Below are 19,337 nucleotides of genomic sequence, written 5' to 3'. Positions count from 1 at the left end.
TTTACCAGCCCCAGAGACCTCCTCTGGGATACAACATCATCACTTTACCAGCCCCAGAGACCTCTGGGATACAACATCATCACTTTACCAGCCCCAGAGACCTCCTCTGGGATACAACATCATCACTTTACCAGCCCCAGAGACCTCCTCTGGGATACAACATCATCACTTTACCTGCCCCAGAGACCTCTGGGATACAACATCATCACTTTACCAGCCCCAGAGACCTCTGGGATACATCATCATCACCTTACCAGCCCCAGAGACCTCCTCTGGGATACAACATCATCACTTTACCAGCCACAGAGACCTCTAGGATACAACATCATCACTTTACCAGCCCCAGAGACCTCCTCTGGGATACAACATCATCACTTTACCAGCCCCAGAGACCTCTGGGATACAACATCATCACTTTACCAGCCCCAGAGATCTCCTCTGGGATACAACATCATCATCACTTTACCAGCCCCAGAGACCTCTGGGATACAAACATCATCACTTTACCAGCCCCAGAGACCTCTGGGATACATCATCATCACTTTACCAGCCCCAGAGACCTCCTCTGGGATACAACATCATCACTTTACCAGCCCAAGAGACCTCTGGGATACAACATCATCACTTTAGGGACATTGACCAACCTGCCGTTGGGGTTGGAGGTGGGGAAGGGGTGATGCTGTAGGGACATTGACCAACCTGCGGTTGAGACCTTCTCTGGGATACAACATCATCACTTTACCAGCCCCAGAGACCTCCTCTGGGATACAACATCATCACTTTACCAGCCCCAGAGACCTCTGGGATACATCATCATCACTTTACCAGCCCCAGAGACCTCTGTGATACATCATCATCACTTTACCTGCCCTAGAGACCTCCTCTGGGATACAACATCATCATCACTTTACCAGCCCCAGAGACCTCTGGGATACATCATCATCACTTTACCAGCCCCAGAGACCTCTGGGATACATCATCATCACTTTACCAGCCCCAGAGACCTCCTCTGGGATACAACATCATCACTTTACCAGCCCCAGAGACCTCCTCTGGGATACAACATCATCACTTTACCAGCCCCAGAGACCTCCTCTGGGATACAACATCATCACTTTACCAGCCCCAGAGACCTCCTCTGGGATACATCATCATCACCACTTTACCAGCCCCAGAGACCTCCTCTGGGATACATCATCATCACCACTTTACCAGCCCCAGAGACCTCTGGGATACATCATCATCACTTTACCAGCCCCAGAGACCTCCTCTGGGATACATCATCATCACTTTACCAGCCCCAGAGACCTCTGGGATACAACATCATCATCACTTTAGGAACATTGACCAACCTGCCGTTGAGACCTTCTCTGGGATACAACATCATCATCACTTTACCAGCCCCAGAGACCTCTGGGATACATCATCATCACTTTACCAGCCCCAGAGACCTCCTCTGGGATACAACATCACTTTAGGGACATTGACCAACCTGCCGTTAGGGGTGGAGGTGGGGAAGGGGGTGATGTTGTAGGAACATTGACCAACCTGCCGTTGGGGGTGGAGGTGGGGAAGGGGGTGATGCTGTAGGAACATTGACCAACCTGCCGTTGGGGGTGGAGGTGGGGAAGGGGTGATGCTGTAGGAACATTGACCAACCTGCCGTTGGGGGTGGAGGTGGGGAAGGGGTGATGCTGTAGGAACATTGACCAACCTGCCGTTGGGGGTGGAGGTGGGGAAGGGGGTGATGCTGTAGGGACATTGACCAACCTGCCGTTGGGGGTGGAGGTGGGGAAGGGGGTGATGCTGTAGGAACATTGACCAACCTGCCGTTGGGGGTGGAGGTGGGGAAGGGGGTGATGCTGTAGGGACATTGACCAACCTGCCGTTGGGGTTGGAGGTGGGGAAGGGGGTGATGCTGTAGGGACATTGACCAACCTGCCGTTGGGGGTGGAGGTGGGGAAGGGGGTGATGCTGTAGGGACATTGACCAACCTGCCGTTGGGGGTGGAGGTGGGGAAGGGGGTGATGCTGTAGGAACATTGACCAACCTGCCGTTGGGGTTGGAGGTGGGGAAGGGGGTGATGCTGTAGGAACATTGACCAACCTGCCGTTAGGGTTGGAGGTGGGGAAGGGGGTGATGCTGTAGGAACATTGACCAACCTGCCGTTGGGGTTGGAGGTGGGGAAGGGGGTGATGCTGTAGGAACATTGACCAACCTGCCGTTGGGGGTGGAGGTGGGGAAGGGGGTGATGCTGTAGGAACATTGACCAACCTGCCGTTGGGGGTGGAGGTGGGGAAGGGGTGATGCTGTAGGAACATTGACCAACCTGCCGTTGGGGTTGGAGGTGGGGAAGGGGGTGATGCTGTAGGAACATTGACCAACCTGCCGTTGGGGGTGGAGGTGGGGAAGGGGGTGATGCTGTAGGAACATTGACCAACCTGCCGTTGGGGGTGGAGGTGGGGAAGGGGGTGATGCTGTAGGAACATTGACCAACCTGCCGTTGGGGGTGGAGGTGGGGAAGGGGGTGATGCTGTAGGAACATTGACCAACCTGCCGTTGGGGGTGGAGGTGGGGAAGGGGGTGATGCTGTAGGGACATTGACTAACCTGCCGTTGGGGGTGGAGGTGGGGAAGGGGGTGATGCTGTAGGGACATTGACCAACCTGCCGTTGGGGGTGGAGGTGGGGAAGGGGGTGATGCTGTAGAAATTGACCAACCTGCCGTTAGGGTTGGAGGTGGGGAAGGGGGTGATGCTATTTGAACATTGACTAACCTGCCGTTGGGGGTGGAGGTGGGGAAGGGGGTGATGCTGTAGGAACATTGACCAACCTGCCGTTGGGGGTGGAGGTGGGGAAGGGGGTGATGCTGTAGGAACATTGACCAACCTGCCGTTGGGGGTGGAGGTGGGGAAGGGGGTGATGCTGTAGGAACATTGACCAACCTGCCGTTGGGGGTGGAGGTGGGGAAGGGGGTGATGTTGTAGGTGTATTTCTCTCGGAGTTCAGCCAGCTGAGGGAATGGAAACACAGCCATAGAGTACACCGTCTGGAGAGAAAAGAGGGATCAGGGTGGCAGCTTAAACAGCTGGGAAACACAGGAGGAGAAAGGGCTTTTTCCTCCGATATTACATCCATATTGTCTTGAAAATCTATGGCTGTCTAAGACTTGAAAATGGCTGTCTAGCAATGATCAACAACCAACTTGACAGAGCTTGAAGAATAATGTGCAAATATTGTACAATCCAGGTGTGCAAAGCTCTTAGAATCTCAGAAAGACTCATAGCTGTAAATGCTGCCAAATGTGCTTCTACCAAGTATTTGTATTTGGCGGAAGCGTAGCCTAGTGGTTAGAGCGTTGGACTAGTAACCAGCAGGTAGCCTAGTGGTTAGAGCGTTGGACTAGTAACCAGCAGGTAGCCTAGTGGTTAGAGCGTTGGACTAGTAACCAGCAGGTAGCCTAGTGGTTAGAGCGTTGGACTAGTAACCAGCAGGTAGCCTAGTGGTTAGAGCGTTGGACTAGTAACCAGCAGGTAGCCTAGTGGTTAGAGCGTTGGACTAGTAACCAGCAGGTAGCCTAGTGGTTAGAGCGTTGGACTAGTAACCAGCAGGTAGCCTAGTGGTTAGAGCGTTGGACTAGTAACCAGCAGGTAGCCTAGTGGTTAGAGCGTTGGACTAGTAACCAGCAGGTAGCCTAGTGGTTAGAGCGTTGGACTAGTAACCAGCAGGTAGCCTAGTGGTTAGAGCGTTGGACTAGTAACCAGCAGGTAGCCTAGTGGTTAGAGCGTTGGACTAGTAACCAGCAGGTAGCCTAGTGGTTAGAGCGTTGGACTAGTAACCAGCAGGTAGCCTAGTGGTTAGAGCGTTGGACTAGTAACCAGCAGGTAGCCTAGTGGTTAGAGCGTTGGACTAGTAACCAGCAGGTAGCCTAGTGGTTAGAGCGTTGGACTAGTAACCAGCAGGTAGCCTAGTGGTTAGAGCGTTGGACTAGTAACCAGCAGGTAGCCTAGTGGTTAGAGCGTTGGACTAGTAACCAGCAGGTAGCCTAGTGGTTAGAGCGTTGGACTAGTAACCAGCAGGTAGCCTAGTGGTTAGAGCGTTGGAGTAGTAACTGAAAGGTTGAAAGATCAAATCCCCGAGCTGACAAGGTACAACTCTGTCATTCTGCCCCTGAACAAGGTAGTTAGCCAACTGTTCCAAAGCAATCATTGAAAATAAGAATGTTCTTCACCGACTTGCCTAGCTAAGGTCAAAAAAATAATAATAATTTAAATAAAAGGTGTGGTTGAATTATAGATCCCCATTAGTTCCTGCCAAAGCAGCAGCTACTCTTCCTGGGGTTTATTATGGATCCCCATTAGTTCCTGCCAAAGCAGCAGCTACTCTTCCTGGGGTTTATTATGGATCCCCATTAGTTCCTGCCAAAGCAGCAGCTACTCTTCCTGGGGTTTATTATGGATCCCCATTAGTTCCTGCCAAGGCAGCAGCTACTCTTCCTGGGGTTTATTATGGATCCCCATTAGTTCCTGCCAAGTCAGCAGCTACTCTTCCTGGGGTTTATTATGGATCCCCATTAGTTCCTGCCAAGTCAGCAGCTACTCTTCCTGGGGTTTATTATGGATCCCCATTAGTTCCTGCCAAGGCAGCAGCTACTCTTCCTGGGGTTTATTATGGATCCCCATTAGTTCCTGTCAAGGCAGCAGCTACTCTTCCTGGGGTTTATTATGGATCCCCATTAGTTCCTGCCAAGGCAGCAGCTACTCTTCCTGGGGTTTATTATGGATCCCCATTAGTTCCTGCCAAGGCAGCAGCTACTCTTCCTGGGGTTTATTATGGATCCCCATTAGTTCCTGCCAAAGCAGCAGCTACTCTTCCTGGGGTTTATTATGGATCCCCATTAGTTCCTGACAAAGCAGCAGCTACTCTTCCTGGGGTTTATTATGGATCCCCATTAGTTCCTGCCAAAGCAGCAGCTACTCTTCCTGGGGTTTATTATGGATCCCCATTAGCTATGTAGTACTGTGGAATAGAGTTCCATGTAGTCATGGCTCTATGTAGTACTGTGGAATAGAATTCCATGTAGTCATGGCTCTATGTAGTACTGTGGAATAGAGTTCCATGTAGTCATGTCTCTATGTAGTACTGTGGAATAGAATTCCATGTAGTCATGTCTCTATGTAGTACTGTGGAATAGAGCTCCATGTAGTCATGGCTCTATGTAGTACTGTGGAATAGAATTCCATGTAGTCATGTCTCTATGTAGTACTGTGGAATAGAGCTCCATGTAGTCATGGCTCTATGTAGTACTGTGGAATAGAGTTCCATGTAGTCATGGCTCTATGTAGTACTGTGGAATAGAGCTCCATGTAGTCATGGCTCTATGTAGTACTGTGGAATAGAGTTCCATGTAGTCATGGCTCTATGTAGTACTGTGCGCCTCATATAGTCTGTTCTGGGCTTGGGGACTGTGAATAGACCTCGGGTGGCGTGTCTTGTGGGGTATGTTGGGTGTCTGAGCTGTGTGTTAGTAGTTTAAACAGACAGCTCGGTGCATTCAACATGTCAATACCTCTCATAAATACAAGTAGTGATGAAGTCAATCTCTCCTCCACTTTGAGCCAGGAGAAATTGACATGCATATTATTAATATTAGCTCTCTGTGTACATCCAAGGGCCAGCCGTGCTGTCCTGAGACGATTGCAATTTTTTAAGTCCTTTTTTGTGTCACCTGACCACGCGACTGAACAGTAGTCCAGGTGTGACAAAACTAGGACCTGTAGGACCTGCCTTGTTCATAGTGATGTTACGAAGGTAGAAACTAGGGCCTGTAGGACTTGCCTTGTTGATAGTGTTGTTAAGAAGGTAGAAACTAGGGCCTGTAGGACCTGCCTTGTTGATAGTGTTGTTAAGAAGGTAGAAACTAGGGCCTGTAGGACCTGCCTTGTTGATAGTGTTGTTAAGGTAGAGCAGAGCTTTCTTATAGACAGACTTCTATCCATCTTAGCTACTACTGCATCAACATGTTTTGACCATGACAGTTTACAATCCACTCCAAGAAGTTTAGTCACCTCAACTTGCTCAATTTCCACATTATCTAACGCAAGATTTAGTTGAGGTTTAGTGAGTGTTTTGTTCCAAATACAGTGCTTTTAGTTTTAGAAATATTTAGGGCTAATTTATTCCTTGCCACCCACTCTGAAACTAACTGCAGCTCTTTGTTGAGTGTTGCAGTCATTTCAGTCACTGTAGTAGCTGACGTGTATAGTGTTGAGTAATCCACATATATAGACACTCTGGCTTTACTCAGTCAGTGGCATGTCGTTAGTAAACATTGAAAACAGGAAGGGTCCTAAACAGCTGCCCTGGAGAATTCCTGATTCAACTTGGATTATGTTGGAGAGGCTTCCATTAAAGAACACCCTCTGTTCTGTTAGACAGGTAACTCTTCATCCACATTATAGCAGGGGGTGTAAAGCCATAACACCCTCTGTGTTCTGTTAGACAGGTAACTCTTCATCCACATTATAGCAGGGGGTGTAAAGCCATAACACCCTCTGTGTTCTGTAATTCTTCATCCACATTATAGCAGGGGGTGTAAAGCCATAACACCCTCTGTGTTCTGTTAGACAGGTAACTCTTCATCCACATTATAGCAGGGGGTGTAAAGCCATAACACCCTCTGTGTTCTGTTAGACAGGTAACTCTTCATCCACATTATAGCAGGGGGTGTAAAGCCATAACACCCTCTGTTCTGTTAGACAGGTAACTCTTCATCCACATTATAGCAGGGGGTGTAAAGCCATAACACCCTCTGTTCTGTTAGACAGGTAACTCTTCATCCACATTATAGCAGGGGGTGTAAAGCCATAACACCCTCTGTGTTCTGTTAGACAGGTAACTCTTCATCCACATTATAGCAGGGTGTTGGGGTGTAAAGCCATAACACCCTCTGTTCTGTTAGACCGGTAACTCTTCATCCACATTATAGCAGGGGTATAAAGCCATAACACCCTCAGTTCTGTTAGACAGGTAACTCTTCATCCACATTATAGCAGGGGTATAAAGCCATAACACCCTCTGTTCTGTTAGACAGGTAACTCTTCATCCACATTATAGCAGGGGTATAAAGCCATAACACCCTCTGTTCTGTTAGACAGGTAACTCTTCATCCACATTATAGCAGGGGTGTAAAGCCATAACACCCTCTGTTCTGTTAGACAGGTAACTAACTCTTCATCCACATTATAGCAGGGGTGTAAAGCCATAACACACATGTCTTTCCAGCAGCAGACTATGATCAATCATGTCCAAATCTGCACTGAAGTCTAACAAGACAACGTATTGACTCAGGGGTGTGAATACTTATGGAAATTAGATATTTGGGCTTTTCATTTTCAAAGATTTTTCTAAAATGTTTAGATATGTTTTCACCTTATCCATTACAGGATATTGTGTGTAGATGAGTGAGAAGGAAATCTAACACTTTTATAAATAAGGCCGCTCTCCAGACCCGCGTGAGGTGGCTAGTCTACGAGGCCGCTCTCCAGACCCGCGTGAGGTGGCTAGTCTACGAGGCCGCTCTCCAGACCCGCGTGAGGTGGCTACAGTCTACGAGGCCGTTCTCCAACATCTCTCACCTGCGTGAGGTGGCTACAGTCTACGAGGCCGTTCTCCAACATCTCTCACCTGCGTGAGGTGGCTACAGTCTACGAGGCTGTTCTCCAACATCTCTCACCTGCGTGAGGTGGCTACAGTCTACGAGGCCGTTCTCCAACATCTCTCACCTGCGTGAGGTGGCTACAGTCTATGAGGCCGTTCTCCAACATCTCTCACCTGCATGAGGTGGCTACAGTCTATGAGGCCGCTCTCCAGCCTGCGTGAGGTGGCTACAGTCTACGAGGCTGTTCTCCAACATCTCTCACCTGCATGAGGTGGCTACAGTCTACGAGGCCGCTCTCCAGCCCGCGTGAGGTGGCTACAGTCTACGAGGCCGCTCTCCAGCCCGCGTGAGGTGGCTACAGTCTACGAGGCCGTTTTCCAACATCTCTCACCTGCATGAGGTGGCTACAGTCTACGAGGCCGCTCTCCAGCCTGCGTGAGGTGGCTACAGTCTACGAGGCCGCTCTCCAGCCCGCGTGAGGTGGCTACAGTCTACGAGGCCGCTCTCCAGCCCGCGTGAGGTGGCTACAGTCTACGAGGCCGCTCTCCAGCCCGCGTGAGGTGGCTACAGTCTACGAGGCCGCTCTCCAGCCCGCGTGAGGTGGCTACAGTCTACGAGGCCGCTCTCCAACCCGCGTGAGGTGGCTACAGTCTACGAGGCCGCTCTCCAACCCGCGTGAGGTGGCTACAGTCTACGAGGCCGCTCTCCAGCCCGCGTGAGATGGCTACAGTCTACGAGGCCACTCTCCAACCCGCGTGAGGTGGCTACAGTCTACGAGGCCACTCTCCAACCCGCGTGAGGTGGCTACAGTCTACGAGGCCACTCTCCAACCCGCGTGAGGTGGCTACAGTCTACGAGGCCACTCTCCAACCCGCGTGAGGTGGCTACAGTCTACGAGGCCGCTCTCCAACCCACGTGAGGTGGCTACAGTCTACGAGGCCGCTCTCCAACCCACGTGAGGTGGCTACAGTCTACGAGGCCGCTCTCCAACCCACGTGAGGTGGCTACAGTCTACGAGGCCGCTCTCCAACCCGCGTGAGGTGGCTACAGTCTACGAGGCCACTCTCCAACCCGCGTGAGGTGGCTACAGTCTACGAGGCCGCTCTCCAACCCGCGTGAGGTGGCTACAGTCTACGAGGCCGCTCTCCAGCCCGCGTGAGGTGGCTACAGTCTACGAGGCCACTCTCCAGCCCGCGTGAGGTGGCTACAGTCTACGAGGCCGCTCTCCAACCCGCGTGAGGTGGCTACAGTCTACGAGGCCGCTCTCCAGCCCGCGTGAGGTGGCTACAGTCTATGAGGCCACTCTCCAGCCCGCGTGAGGTGGCTACAGTCTACGAGGCCGCTCTCCAACCCGCGTGAGGTGGCTACAGTCTGTAGGCCGCTCTCCAACCCGCGTGAGGTGGCTACAGTCTACGAGGCCGCTCTCCAGCCCGCGTGAGATGGCTACAGTCTACGAGGCCGTTCTCCAACCCACATGAGGTGGCTACAGTCTACGAGGCTGTTCTCCAACCCGCGTGAGGTGGCTACAGTCTACGAGGCCGTTCTCCAACCCGCGTGAGGTGGCTACAGTCTACGAGGCCGTTCTCCAACCCACATGAGGTGGCTACAGTCTACGAGGCTGTTCTCCAACCCGCGTGAGGTGGCTACAGTCTACGAGGCCGCTCTCCAACCCGCGTGAGGTGGCTACAGTCTACGAGGCCGCTCTCCAGACCCGCGTGAGGTGGCTACAGTCTACGAGGCCGCTCTCCAACCCGCGTGAGGTGGCTACAGTCTACGAGGCCGCTCTCCAGCCCGCGTGAGGTGGCTACAGTCTACGAGGCCGCTCTCCAGCCCGCGTGAGGTGGCTACAGTCTACGAGGCCACTCTCCAACCCGCGTGAGGTGGCTACAGTCTACGAGGCCGCTCTCCAGCCCGCGTGAGGTGGCTACAGTCTACGAGGCCGCTCTCCAGCCCGCGTGAGGTGGCTACAGTCTACGAGGCCGCTCTCCAGCCCGCGTGAGGTGGCTACAGTCTACGAGGCCGCTCTCCAGCCCGCGTGAGGTGGCTACAGTCTACGAGGCCGCTCTCCAGCCCGCGTGAGGTGGCTACAGTCTACGAGGCCGCTCTCCAACCCACGTGAGGTGGCTACAGTCTACGAGGCCGCTCTCCAACCCACGTGAGGTGGCTACAGTCTACGAGGCCGCTCTCCAACCCACGTGAGGTGGCTACAGTCTACGAGGCCGCTCTCCAACCCACGTGAGGTGGCTACAGTCTACGAGGCCGCTCTCCAACCCACATGAGGTGGCTACAGTCTACGAGGCCGCTCTCCAACCCGCGTGAGGTGGCTACAGTCTACGAGGCCGCTCTCCAGGCCGCGTGAGATGGCTAGTCTACGAGGCCGCTCCAACCCGCGTGAGATGGCTACAGTCTACGAGGCCGCTCTCCAGGCCGCGTGAGGTGGCTACAGTCTGGCCGTTTTCCAACATCTCTCACCTGCATGAGGTGGCTAGTCTACGAGGCCACTCTCCAGCCTGCGTGAGGTGGCTACAGTCTACGAGGCCACTCTCCAGCCTGCGTGAGGTGGCTACAGTCTATGAGGCTGCTCTCCAACATCTCTCACCTGCGTGAGGTGGCTACAGTCTACGAGGCCACTCTCCAGCCTGCGTGAGGTGGCTACAGTCTATGAGGCTGTTCTCCAACATCTCTCACCTGCATGAGGTGGCTACAGTCTATGAGGCCGTTCTCCAACATCTCTCACCTGCATGAGGTGGCTACAGTCTATGAGGCCGTTCTCCAGCCCGCGTGAGGTGGCTACAGTCTACGAGGCTGTTCTCCAACATCTCTCACCTGCATGAGGTGGCTACAGTCTATGAGGCCGTTTTCCAACATCTCTCACCTGCGTGAGGTGGCTACAGTCTACGAGGCCGTTTTCCAACATCTCTCACCTGCATGAGGTGGCTACAGTCTATGAGGCCGTTCTCCAACATCTCTCACCTGCATGAGGTGGCTACAGTCTATGAGGCCGCTCTCAACATCTCTCACCTGCATGAGGTGACTACAGTCTATGAGGCCGCTCTCCAACATCTCTCACCTGCGTGAGGTGGCTACAGTCTATGAGGCCGCTCTCAACATCTCTCACCTGCATGAGGTGACTACAGTCTACGAGGCCGCTCTCCAACATCTCTCACCTGCGTGAGGTGGCTACAGTCTACGAGGCCGCTCTTCAGCCTGCGTGAGGTGGCTACAGTCTACGAGGCTGTTCTCCAACATCTCTCACCTGCATGAGGTGGCTACAGTCTATGAGGCTGTTCTCCAACATCTCCTGAGTGATCCATCCCATGGTGCTGTAGAACTCGTCTGCTGTCTGACAGTACTCTATATGCCTGGGGGTTACAGTGTGTAGGGGTTAGGGGTACAGTGTGTAGGGGTTAGGGGTACAGTGTGTAGGGGTTAGGGGTACAGTGTGTAAGGGTTAGGGGTTAGGGGTACAGTGTGTAGGGGTTAGGGATACAGTGTGTAGGGGTTAGGGATACAGTGTGTAGGGGTTAGGGATTAGGGATACAGTGTGTAGGGGTTAGGGGTACAGTGTGTAGGGGTTAGGGATACAGTGTGTAGGGGTTAGGGATACAGTGTGTAGGGGTTAGGGGTACAGTGTGTAGGGGTTAGGGTTACAGTGTGTAGGGGTTAGGGATACAGTGTGTAGGGGTTAGGGGTACAGTGTGTAGGGGTTAGGGGTACAGTGTGTAGGGGTTAGGGGTACAGTGTGTAGGGGTTAGGGATACAGTGTGTAGGGGTTAGGGGTACAGTGTGTAGGGGTTAGGGATACAGTGTGTAGGGGTTAGGGGTACAGTGTGTAGGGGTTAGGGGTACAGTGTGTAGGGGTTAGGGGTACAGTGTGTAGGGGTTAGGGTACTCACTCCCCCAGGTGAGACCAGATGGCCAGAGCCACCCTCAGCAGAACCTCAGAACCTTCGAAGAACACAGAGTCCCAGATCTTCAGCACGGTGTTGGGGGGCAGGCACGTAGCAAACATGGTCAGAAACCACTGCATCGTGAACACGTTGGTCAGGGGAGGCTCGTAGCTGCCTGTAAGACACACGCTGGCGTTAGTCAGGTCCGTGTCACACGCTGGCGTTAGTCAGGTCCGTGTCACACGCTGGCGTTAGTCTGGTCCGTGTCACACGCTGGCGTTAGTCTGGTCCGTGTCACGTTAGTCTGCTGGGCGTTAGTCAGGTCCGTGTCACACGCTGGCGTTAGTCTGGTCCGTGTCACACGCTGGCGTTAGTCTGGTCCGTGTCACACGCTGGCGTTAGTCAGTCCGTGTCACACGCTGGCGTTAGTCTGGTCCGTGTCACACGCTGGCGTTAGTCTGGTCCGTGTCACACGCTGGCGTTAGTCAGGTGTCACACGCTGGCGTTAGTCTGGTCCGTGTCACACGCTGGCGTTAGTCTGGTCCGTGTCAGAGCACGCTGGCGTTAGTCTGGTCCGTGTCATCCCTTTCACGCTGGCGTTAGTCTGGTCCGTGTCACACGCTGGCGTTAGTCTGGTCCGTGTCACACGCTGGCGTTAGTCATCCGTGTCACACGCTGGCGTTAGTTAATCTGCTGGCGTTAGTCGTGTGTCACACGCTGGCGTTAGTCTGGTCCGTGTCACACGCTGGCGTTAGTCATCCGTGTCACACGCTGGCGTCACACACGCTGGCGTTAGTCTGGTCCGTGTCACACGCTGGCGTTAGTCTGGTCCGTGTCACACGCTGGCGTTAGTCTGGTCCGTGTCACACGCTGGCGTTAGTCTGGTCCGTGTCACACGCTGGCGTTAGTCTGGTCCGTGTCACACGCTGGCGTTAGTCTGGTCCGTGTCACACGCTGGCGTTAGTCTGGTCCGTGTCACACGCTGGCGTTAGTCTGGTCCGTGTCACACGCTGGCGTTAGTCTGGTCCGTGTCACACGCTGGCGTTAGTCTGGTCCGTGTCACACGCTGGCGTGGCGTAGTCTGGTCCGTGTCACACGCTGGCGTGGCGTAGTCTGGTCCGTGTCACACGCTGGCGTTAGTCTGGTCCGTGTCACACGCTGGCGTGGCGTAGTCTGGTCCGTGTCCACGCTGGCGTCAGGTCCGTGTCACACGCTGGCGTTAGTCTGGTCCGTGTCACACGCTGGCGTTAGTCTGGTCCGTGTCACACGCTGGCGTTAGTCTGGTCCGTGTCACACGCTGGTCACACGTGGCGTAGTCTGGTCCGTGTCACACGCTGGCGTTAGTCTGGTCCGTGTCACACGCTGGCGTTAGTCTGTTAGTCTGGTCCGTTTCACACGCTGGCGTTAGTCTGGTCCGTGTCACACGCTGGCGTAGTCTGGTCCGTGTCACACGCACGTTAGTCTGGCGTTAGTCAGTCCGTGTCACACGCTGGCGTTAGTCTGGTCCGTGTCACACGCTGGCGTTAGTCTGGTTCACGCTGGCGTTAGTCACACAGTCCGTCCGTCACACGCTGGCGTTAGTCAGGTTAGTCCGTGTCATCCGCTGGCGTTAGTCAGGTCCGTGTCACACGCTGGCGTTAGTCTGGTCCGTGTCACACGCTGGCGTTAGTCAGGTCCGTGTCACACGCTGGCGTTAGTCTCCCCGTGTCACACGCTGGCGTTAGTCTGGTCCGTGTCACACGCTGGCGTTATCTGGTCCGTGTCACACGCTGGCGTTGGTCTGGTCCGTAAATCATCACACGCTGGCGTTGGTCTGGTCCTTGTCACACGCTGGCGTTAAATCTGGTCCGTTTCACACGCTGGCGTTAGTCTGGTCCGTATCACACGCTGGCGTTAGTCTGGTCCGTATCACACGCTGGCGTTAGTCACCGTGTCACACGCTGGCGTTAGTCATCCGTGTCACACGCTGGCGTGTAACAAATCCGTCCCCACACGCTGGCGTTAGTCTGGTCCGTGTCACACGCTGGCGTTAGTCTGGTCCGTGTCACACGCTGGCGTTAGTCAGGTCCGTGTCACACGCTGGCGTTAGTCAGGTCCGTAATCATCCGTATCACGCTGGCGTTAGTCAGGTCCTTGTCACACGCTGGCGTTAGTCTGGTCCGTGTCACACGCTGGCGTTAGTCTGGTCCGTGTCACACGCTGGCGTTAGTCAGGGGAGTTGTAGAGGTCCGTATGACAGAGAGACAGACCCACCTCCAGCCACTCTATCAGCAGTCTTCTGCAGGAGGTGTAGGTGCTGTGAGAGATGAGGCAGCTTCATCCTCAGGAGATCTCTAAACACAGCCATGTCCACTGACAGAGAACGCAGGTTGTTGGCAAAATAGCTCTCTGGTAGCACCTTGTCTATCAGGTAGATCATCACCTGGAGGAGAGACGGAGGATAGGTTAGAATGAGTACAACAGATAAATCATCCCCTTTCAGAGCAGTGTTGTTGTAATAAATCATCCCCTTTCACAGCAGTGTTGTTGTAATAAATCATCCCCTTTCAGAGCAGTGTTGGAGTGTAATAAATCATCCCCTTTCAGAGCAGTGTTGTTGTAATAAATCATCCCCTTTCAGAGCAGTGTTGTAGTGTAATAAATCATCCCCTTTCAGAGCAGTGTTGGAGTGTAATAAATCATCCCCTTTCAGAGCAGTGTTGGAGTGTAATAAATCATCCCCTTTCAGAGCAGTGTTGGTGTAATAAATCATCCCCTTTCAGAGCAGTGTTGTTGTAATAAATCATCCCCTTTCAGAGCAGTGTTGTTGTAATAAATCATCCCCTTTCACAGCAGTGTTGTTGTAATAAATCATCCCCTTTCAGAGCAGTGTTGTTGTAATAAATCATCCCCTTTCAGAGCAGTGTTGGAGTGTAATAAATCATCCCCTTTCAGAGCAGTGTTGGAGTGTAATAAATCATCCCCTTTCAGAGCAGTGTTGTTGTAATAAATCATCCCCTTTCAGAGCAGTGTTGTTGTAATAAATCATCCCCTTTCAGAGCAGTGTTGTAATAAATCATCCCCTTTCAGAGCAGTGTTGGAGTGTAATAAATCATCCCCTTTCAGAGCAGTGTTGGAGTGTAATAAATCATCCCCTTTCAGAGCAGTGTTGGAGTGTAATAAATCATCCCCTTTCAGAGCAGTGTTGGAGTGTAATAAATCATCCCCTTTCACAGCAGTGTTGGAGTGTAATAAATCATCCCCTTTCAGAGCAGTGTTGGAGTGTAATAAATCATCCCCTTTCAGAGCAGTGTTGGAGTGTAATAAATCATCCCCTTTCAGAGCAGTGTTGTAGTGTAATAAATCATCCCCTTTCAGAGCAGTGTTGGAGTGTAATAAATCATCCCCTTTCAGAGCAGTGTTGGAGTGTAATAAATCATCCCCTTTCAGAGCAGTGTTGGAGTGTAATAAATCATCCCCTTTCAGAGCAGTGTTGGAGTGTAATAAATCATCCCCTTTCAGAGCAGTGTTGTTGTAATAAATCATCCCCTTTCAGAGCAGTGTTGGAGTGTAATAAATCATCCCCTTTCAGAGCAGTGTTGGAGTGTAATAAATCATCCCCTTTCAGAGCAGTGTTGGAGTGTAATAAATCATCCCCTTTCAGAGCAGTGTTGGAGTGTAATAAATCATCCCCTTTCAGAGCAGTGTTGGAGTGTAATAAATCATCCCCTTTCACAGCAGTATTGGAGTGTAATAAATCATCCCCTTTCAGAGCAGTGTTGGAGTGTAATAAATCATCCCCTTTCAGAGCAGTGTTGTTGTAATAAATCATCCCCTTTCAGAGCAGTGTTGTTGTAATAAATCATCCCCTTTCAGAGCAGTGTTGGAGTGTAATAAATCATCCCCTTTCAGAGCAGTGTTGGAGTGTAATAAATCATCCCCTTTCAGAGCAGTGTTGGAGTGTAATAAATCATCCCCTTTCAGAGCAGTGTTGGAGTGTAATAAATCATCCCCTTTCAGTGTAATAAATCATCCCCTTTCAGAGCAGTGTTGGAGTGTAATAAATCATCCCCTTTCAGAGCAGTGTTGTAGTGTAATAAATCATCCCCTTTCAGAGCAGTGTTGGAGTGTAATAAATCATCCCCTTTCAGAGCAGTGTTGGAGTGTAATAAATCATCCCCTTTCAGAGCAGTGTTGGAGTGTAATAAATCATCCCCTTTCAGAGCAGTGTTGTTGTAATAAATCATCCCCTTTCAGAGCAGTGTTGGAGTGTAATAAATCATCCCCTTTCAGAGCAGTGTTGGAGTGTAATAAATCATCCCCTTTCAGAGCAGTGTTGGAGTGTAATAAATCATCCCCTTTCAGAGCAGTGTTGTAATAAATCATCCCCTTTCAGAGCAGTGTTGTTGTAATAAATCATCCCCTTTCAGAGCAGTGTTGGAGTGTAATAAATCATCCCCTTTCAGAGCAGTGTTGGAGTGTAATAAATCATCCCCTTTCAGAGCAGTGTTGGAGTGTAATAAATCATCCCCTTTCAGAGCAGTGTTGTTGTAATAAATCATCCCCTTTCAGAGCAGTGTTGTTGTAATAAATCATCCCCTTTCAGAGCAGTGTTGTAATAAATCATCCCCTTTCACAGCAGTGTTGTTGTAATAAATCATCCCCTTTCAGAGCAGTGTTGTTGTAATAAATCATCCCCTTTCAGAGCAGTGTTGTAATAAATCATCCCCTTTCACAGCAGTGTTGTAATAAATCATCCCCTTTCAGAGCAGTGTTGTAATAAATCATCCCCTTTCAGAGCAGTGTTGGAGTGTAATAAATCATCCCCTTTCAGAGCAGTGTTGGAGTGTAATAAATCATCCCCTTTCAGAGCAGTGTTGTTGTAATAAATCATCCCCTTTCAGAGCAGTGTTGGAGTGTACCTTTAGTGCGTGGCTCTCGTTGCCCTCTGTAACCTCCAGTATGAGCGCCGCCAGTACGTTGAAGCCCTGACAGTATCCTACAGCCTTATTCCAGCGAGCGTACGCCAGGAGCACCCTCTTCAGCACCACCCGGTCCTGCTCCCCCTCCTGGCCGGAGTATGAACTACAACCTGTCCTGTGTAGGTCCTAATGAACAACAAGACTTTATTCATCCATACCAGGGGACTGCATTTAATGATATAACACAGTTTTACACACACACACACACACACACACACACACACACACACACACACACACACACAGAGAGACAGGAAGGAGAGAGAAAGGAAGGAGAGAGACAGGAAGGAGAAAGAGAGCGAGAAAGGAGAGGGGTATGGACCTTGTCCTGCTGATTCATGGTTATCTCTGAACAAGGGAAAGAGGGAACAGCTGTTGTTTTCCATGATGCATTCCATGTACAAATATCCTGCTACACAAACATCAGTCTGGGTGTTACCTTAACAATCTGGATGCCCAGTGAGTCATCGTCAGGGTTACTGCGTTCGTTGAAAGCGAAGCGCAGAGTTTTGTCCCAGTCGATAGAGATACTGTGGAGGTACTGATCAGCTAGAGTCAGCCATACCTGGAGAACACAGAGTATTCATATATAGTTATACTGTACACACTAGTGCTTAGACGACACAGTAAAGAGTCCTGACAGAGGAGACACACAGTAAAGAGTCCTGACAGAGGAGAGACACACAGTAAAGAGTCCTGACAGAGGAGAGACACACAGTAAAGAGTCCTGACAGAGGAGAGACACACAGTAAAGAGTCCTGACAGAGGAGAGACACACAGTAAAGAGTCCTGACAGAGGAGAGACACACAGTAAAGAGTCCTGACAGAGGAGAGACACACAGTAAAGAGACGACACAGTAAAGAGTCCTGACAGAGGAGAGACACACAGTAAAGAGTCAGAGGAGAGACACAGTAAAGACAGAGGAGAGACACACAGTAAAGAGTCCTGACAGAGGAGAGACACACAGTAAAGAGTCCTGACAGAGGAGAGACACACAGTAGAGAGTCCTGACAGAGGAGAGACACACAGTAGAGAGTCCTGACAGAGGAGAGACACACAGTAGAGAGTCCTGACAGAGGAGAGACACACAGTAGAGAGTCCTGACAGAGGAGAGACACACAGTAAAGAGTCCTGACAGAGGAGAGACACACAGTAAAGAGTCCTGACAGAGGAGAGACACACAGTAAAGAGTCCTGACAGAGGAGAGACACACAGTAAAGAGTCCTGACAGAGGAGAGACACACAGTAAAGAGTCCTGACAGAGGAGAGACACACAGTAAAGAGTCCTGACAGAGGAGAGACACACAGTAAAGAGTCCTGACAGAGGAGAGACACACAGTAAAGAGTCCTGACAGAGGAGAGACACACAGTAAAGAGTCCTGACAGAGGAGAGACACACAGTAAAGAGTCCTGACAGAGGAGAGACACACAGTAAAGAGTCCTGACAGAGGAGAGACACACAGTAAAGAGTCCTGACAGAGGAGAGACACACAGTAAAGAGTCCTGACAGAGGAGAGACACACAGTAAAGAGTCCTGACAGAGGAGAGACACACAGTAAAGAGTCCTGACAGAGGAGAGACACACAGTAAAGAGTCCTGACAGAGGAGAGACACACAGTAAAGAGTCCTGACAGAGGAGAGACACACAGTAAAGAGTCCTGACAGAGGAGAGACGACACAGTAAAGAGTCCTGACAGAGGAGAGACACACAGTAAAGAGTCCTGACAGAGGAGAGACACACAGTAAAGAGTCCTGACAGAGGAGAGACACACAGTAAAGAGTCCTGACAGAGGAGAGACACACAGTAAAGAGTCCTGACAGAGGAGAGACACACAGTAAAGAGTCCTGACAGAGGAGAGACACACAGTAAAGAGTCCTGACAGAGGAGAGACACACAGTAAAGAGTCCTGACAGAGGAGAGACACACAGTAGAGAACCCTGACAGAGGAGAGACACACAGTAGAGAACCCTGACAGAGGAGAGACACACAGTAAAGAGTCCTGACAGAGGAGAGACACACAGTAAAGAGTCCTGACAGAGGAGAGACACACAGTAAAGAGTCCTGACAGAGGAGAGACACACAGTAAAGAGTCCTGACAGAGGAGAGACACACAGTAAAGAGTCCTGACAGAGGAGAGACACACAGTAAAGAGTCCTGACAGAGGAGAGACACACAGTAAAGAGTCCTGACAGAGGAGAGACACACAGTAGAGAACCCTGACAGAGGAGAGACACACAGTAGAGAACCCTGACAGAGGAGAGACACACAGTAAAGAGTCCTGACAGAGGAGAGACACACAGTAAAGAGTCCTGACAGAGGAGAGACACACAGTAAAGAGTCCTGACAGAGGAGAGACACACAGTAAAGAGTCCTGACAGAGGAGAGACACACAGTAAAGAGTCCTGACAGAGGAGAGACACACAGTAAAGAGTCCTGACAGAGGAGAGACACACAGTAAAGAGTCCTGACAGAGGAGAGACACACAGTAAAGAGTCCTGACAGAGGAGAGACACACAGTAAAGAGTCCTGACAGAGGAGAGACACACAGTAAAGAGTCCTGACAGAGGAGAGACACACAGTAAAGAGTCCTGACAGAGGAGAGACACACAGTAAAGAGTCCTGACAGAGGAGAGACACACAGTAAAGAGTCCTGACAGAGGAGAGACACACAGTAAAGAGTCCTGACAGAGGAGAGACACACAGTAAAGAGTCCTGACAGAGGAGAGACACACAGTAAAGAGTCCTGACAGAGGAGAGACACACAGTAAGAGTCCTGACAGAGGAGAGACACACAGTAAAGAGTCCTGACAGAGGAGACACACAGTA

General features: G+C 51.3%; 1 protein-coding gene and 1 long non-coding RNA gene across 3 annotated transcripts in view; one reads left to right on the top strand and one right to left on the bottom strand.

Annotated features, from left to right (window-relative positions):
- The window catches only part of LOC127924966 (TBC1 domain family member 30-like), a 114,904-nt gene that overhangs the window by 65,061 nt on the left and 30,506 nt on the right, over positions 1-19,337 (bottom strand). Inside the window, 6 exon segments of the mRNA XM_052509628.1 lie at positions 2,925-3,047; positions 10,915-11,020; positions 11,555-11,723; positions 13,802-13,970; positions 16,450-16,635; positions 16,949-17,074. Of these exon segments, the coding sequence (XP_052365588.1) occupies positions 2,925-3,047; positions 10,915-11,020; positions 11,555-11,723; positions 13,802-13,970; positions 16,450-16,635; positions 16,949-17,074 (879 nt within the window).
- On the top strand, positions 8,189-9,513 carry LOC127924969 (uncharacterized). 2 transcript variants are annotated; one of them, XR_008119432.1, is made up of 3 exons: positions 8,189-8,498; positions 8,619-8,658; positions 9,338-9,513. It is a non-coding gene; the product is annotated as an uncharacterized LOC127924969 (long non-coding RNA). The 2 variants fall into 2 exon arrangements; XR_008119431.1 differs by lacking the exon at positions 8,619-8,658 and adding an exon at positions 8,579-8,618.

The sequence above is a fragment of the Oncorhynchus keta genome, unplaced genomic scaffold (assembly GCF_023373465.1).
Source record: "Oncorhynchus keta strain PuntledgeMale-10-30-2019 unplaced genomic scaffold, Oket_V2 Un_contig_4832_pilon_pilon, whole genome shotgun sequence".
Taxonomy (NCBI): domain Eukaryota; kingdom Metazoa; phylum Chordata; class Actinopteri; order Salmoniformes; family Salmonidae; genus Oncorhynchus; species Oncorhynchus keta.
Note: the sequence above shows the minus strand (reverse complement) of the source record. Positions and strands in the feature narration are given on the sequence as shown.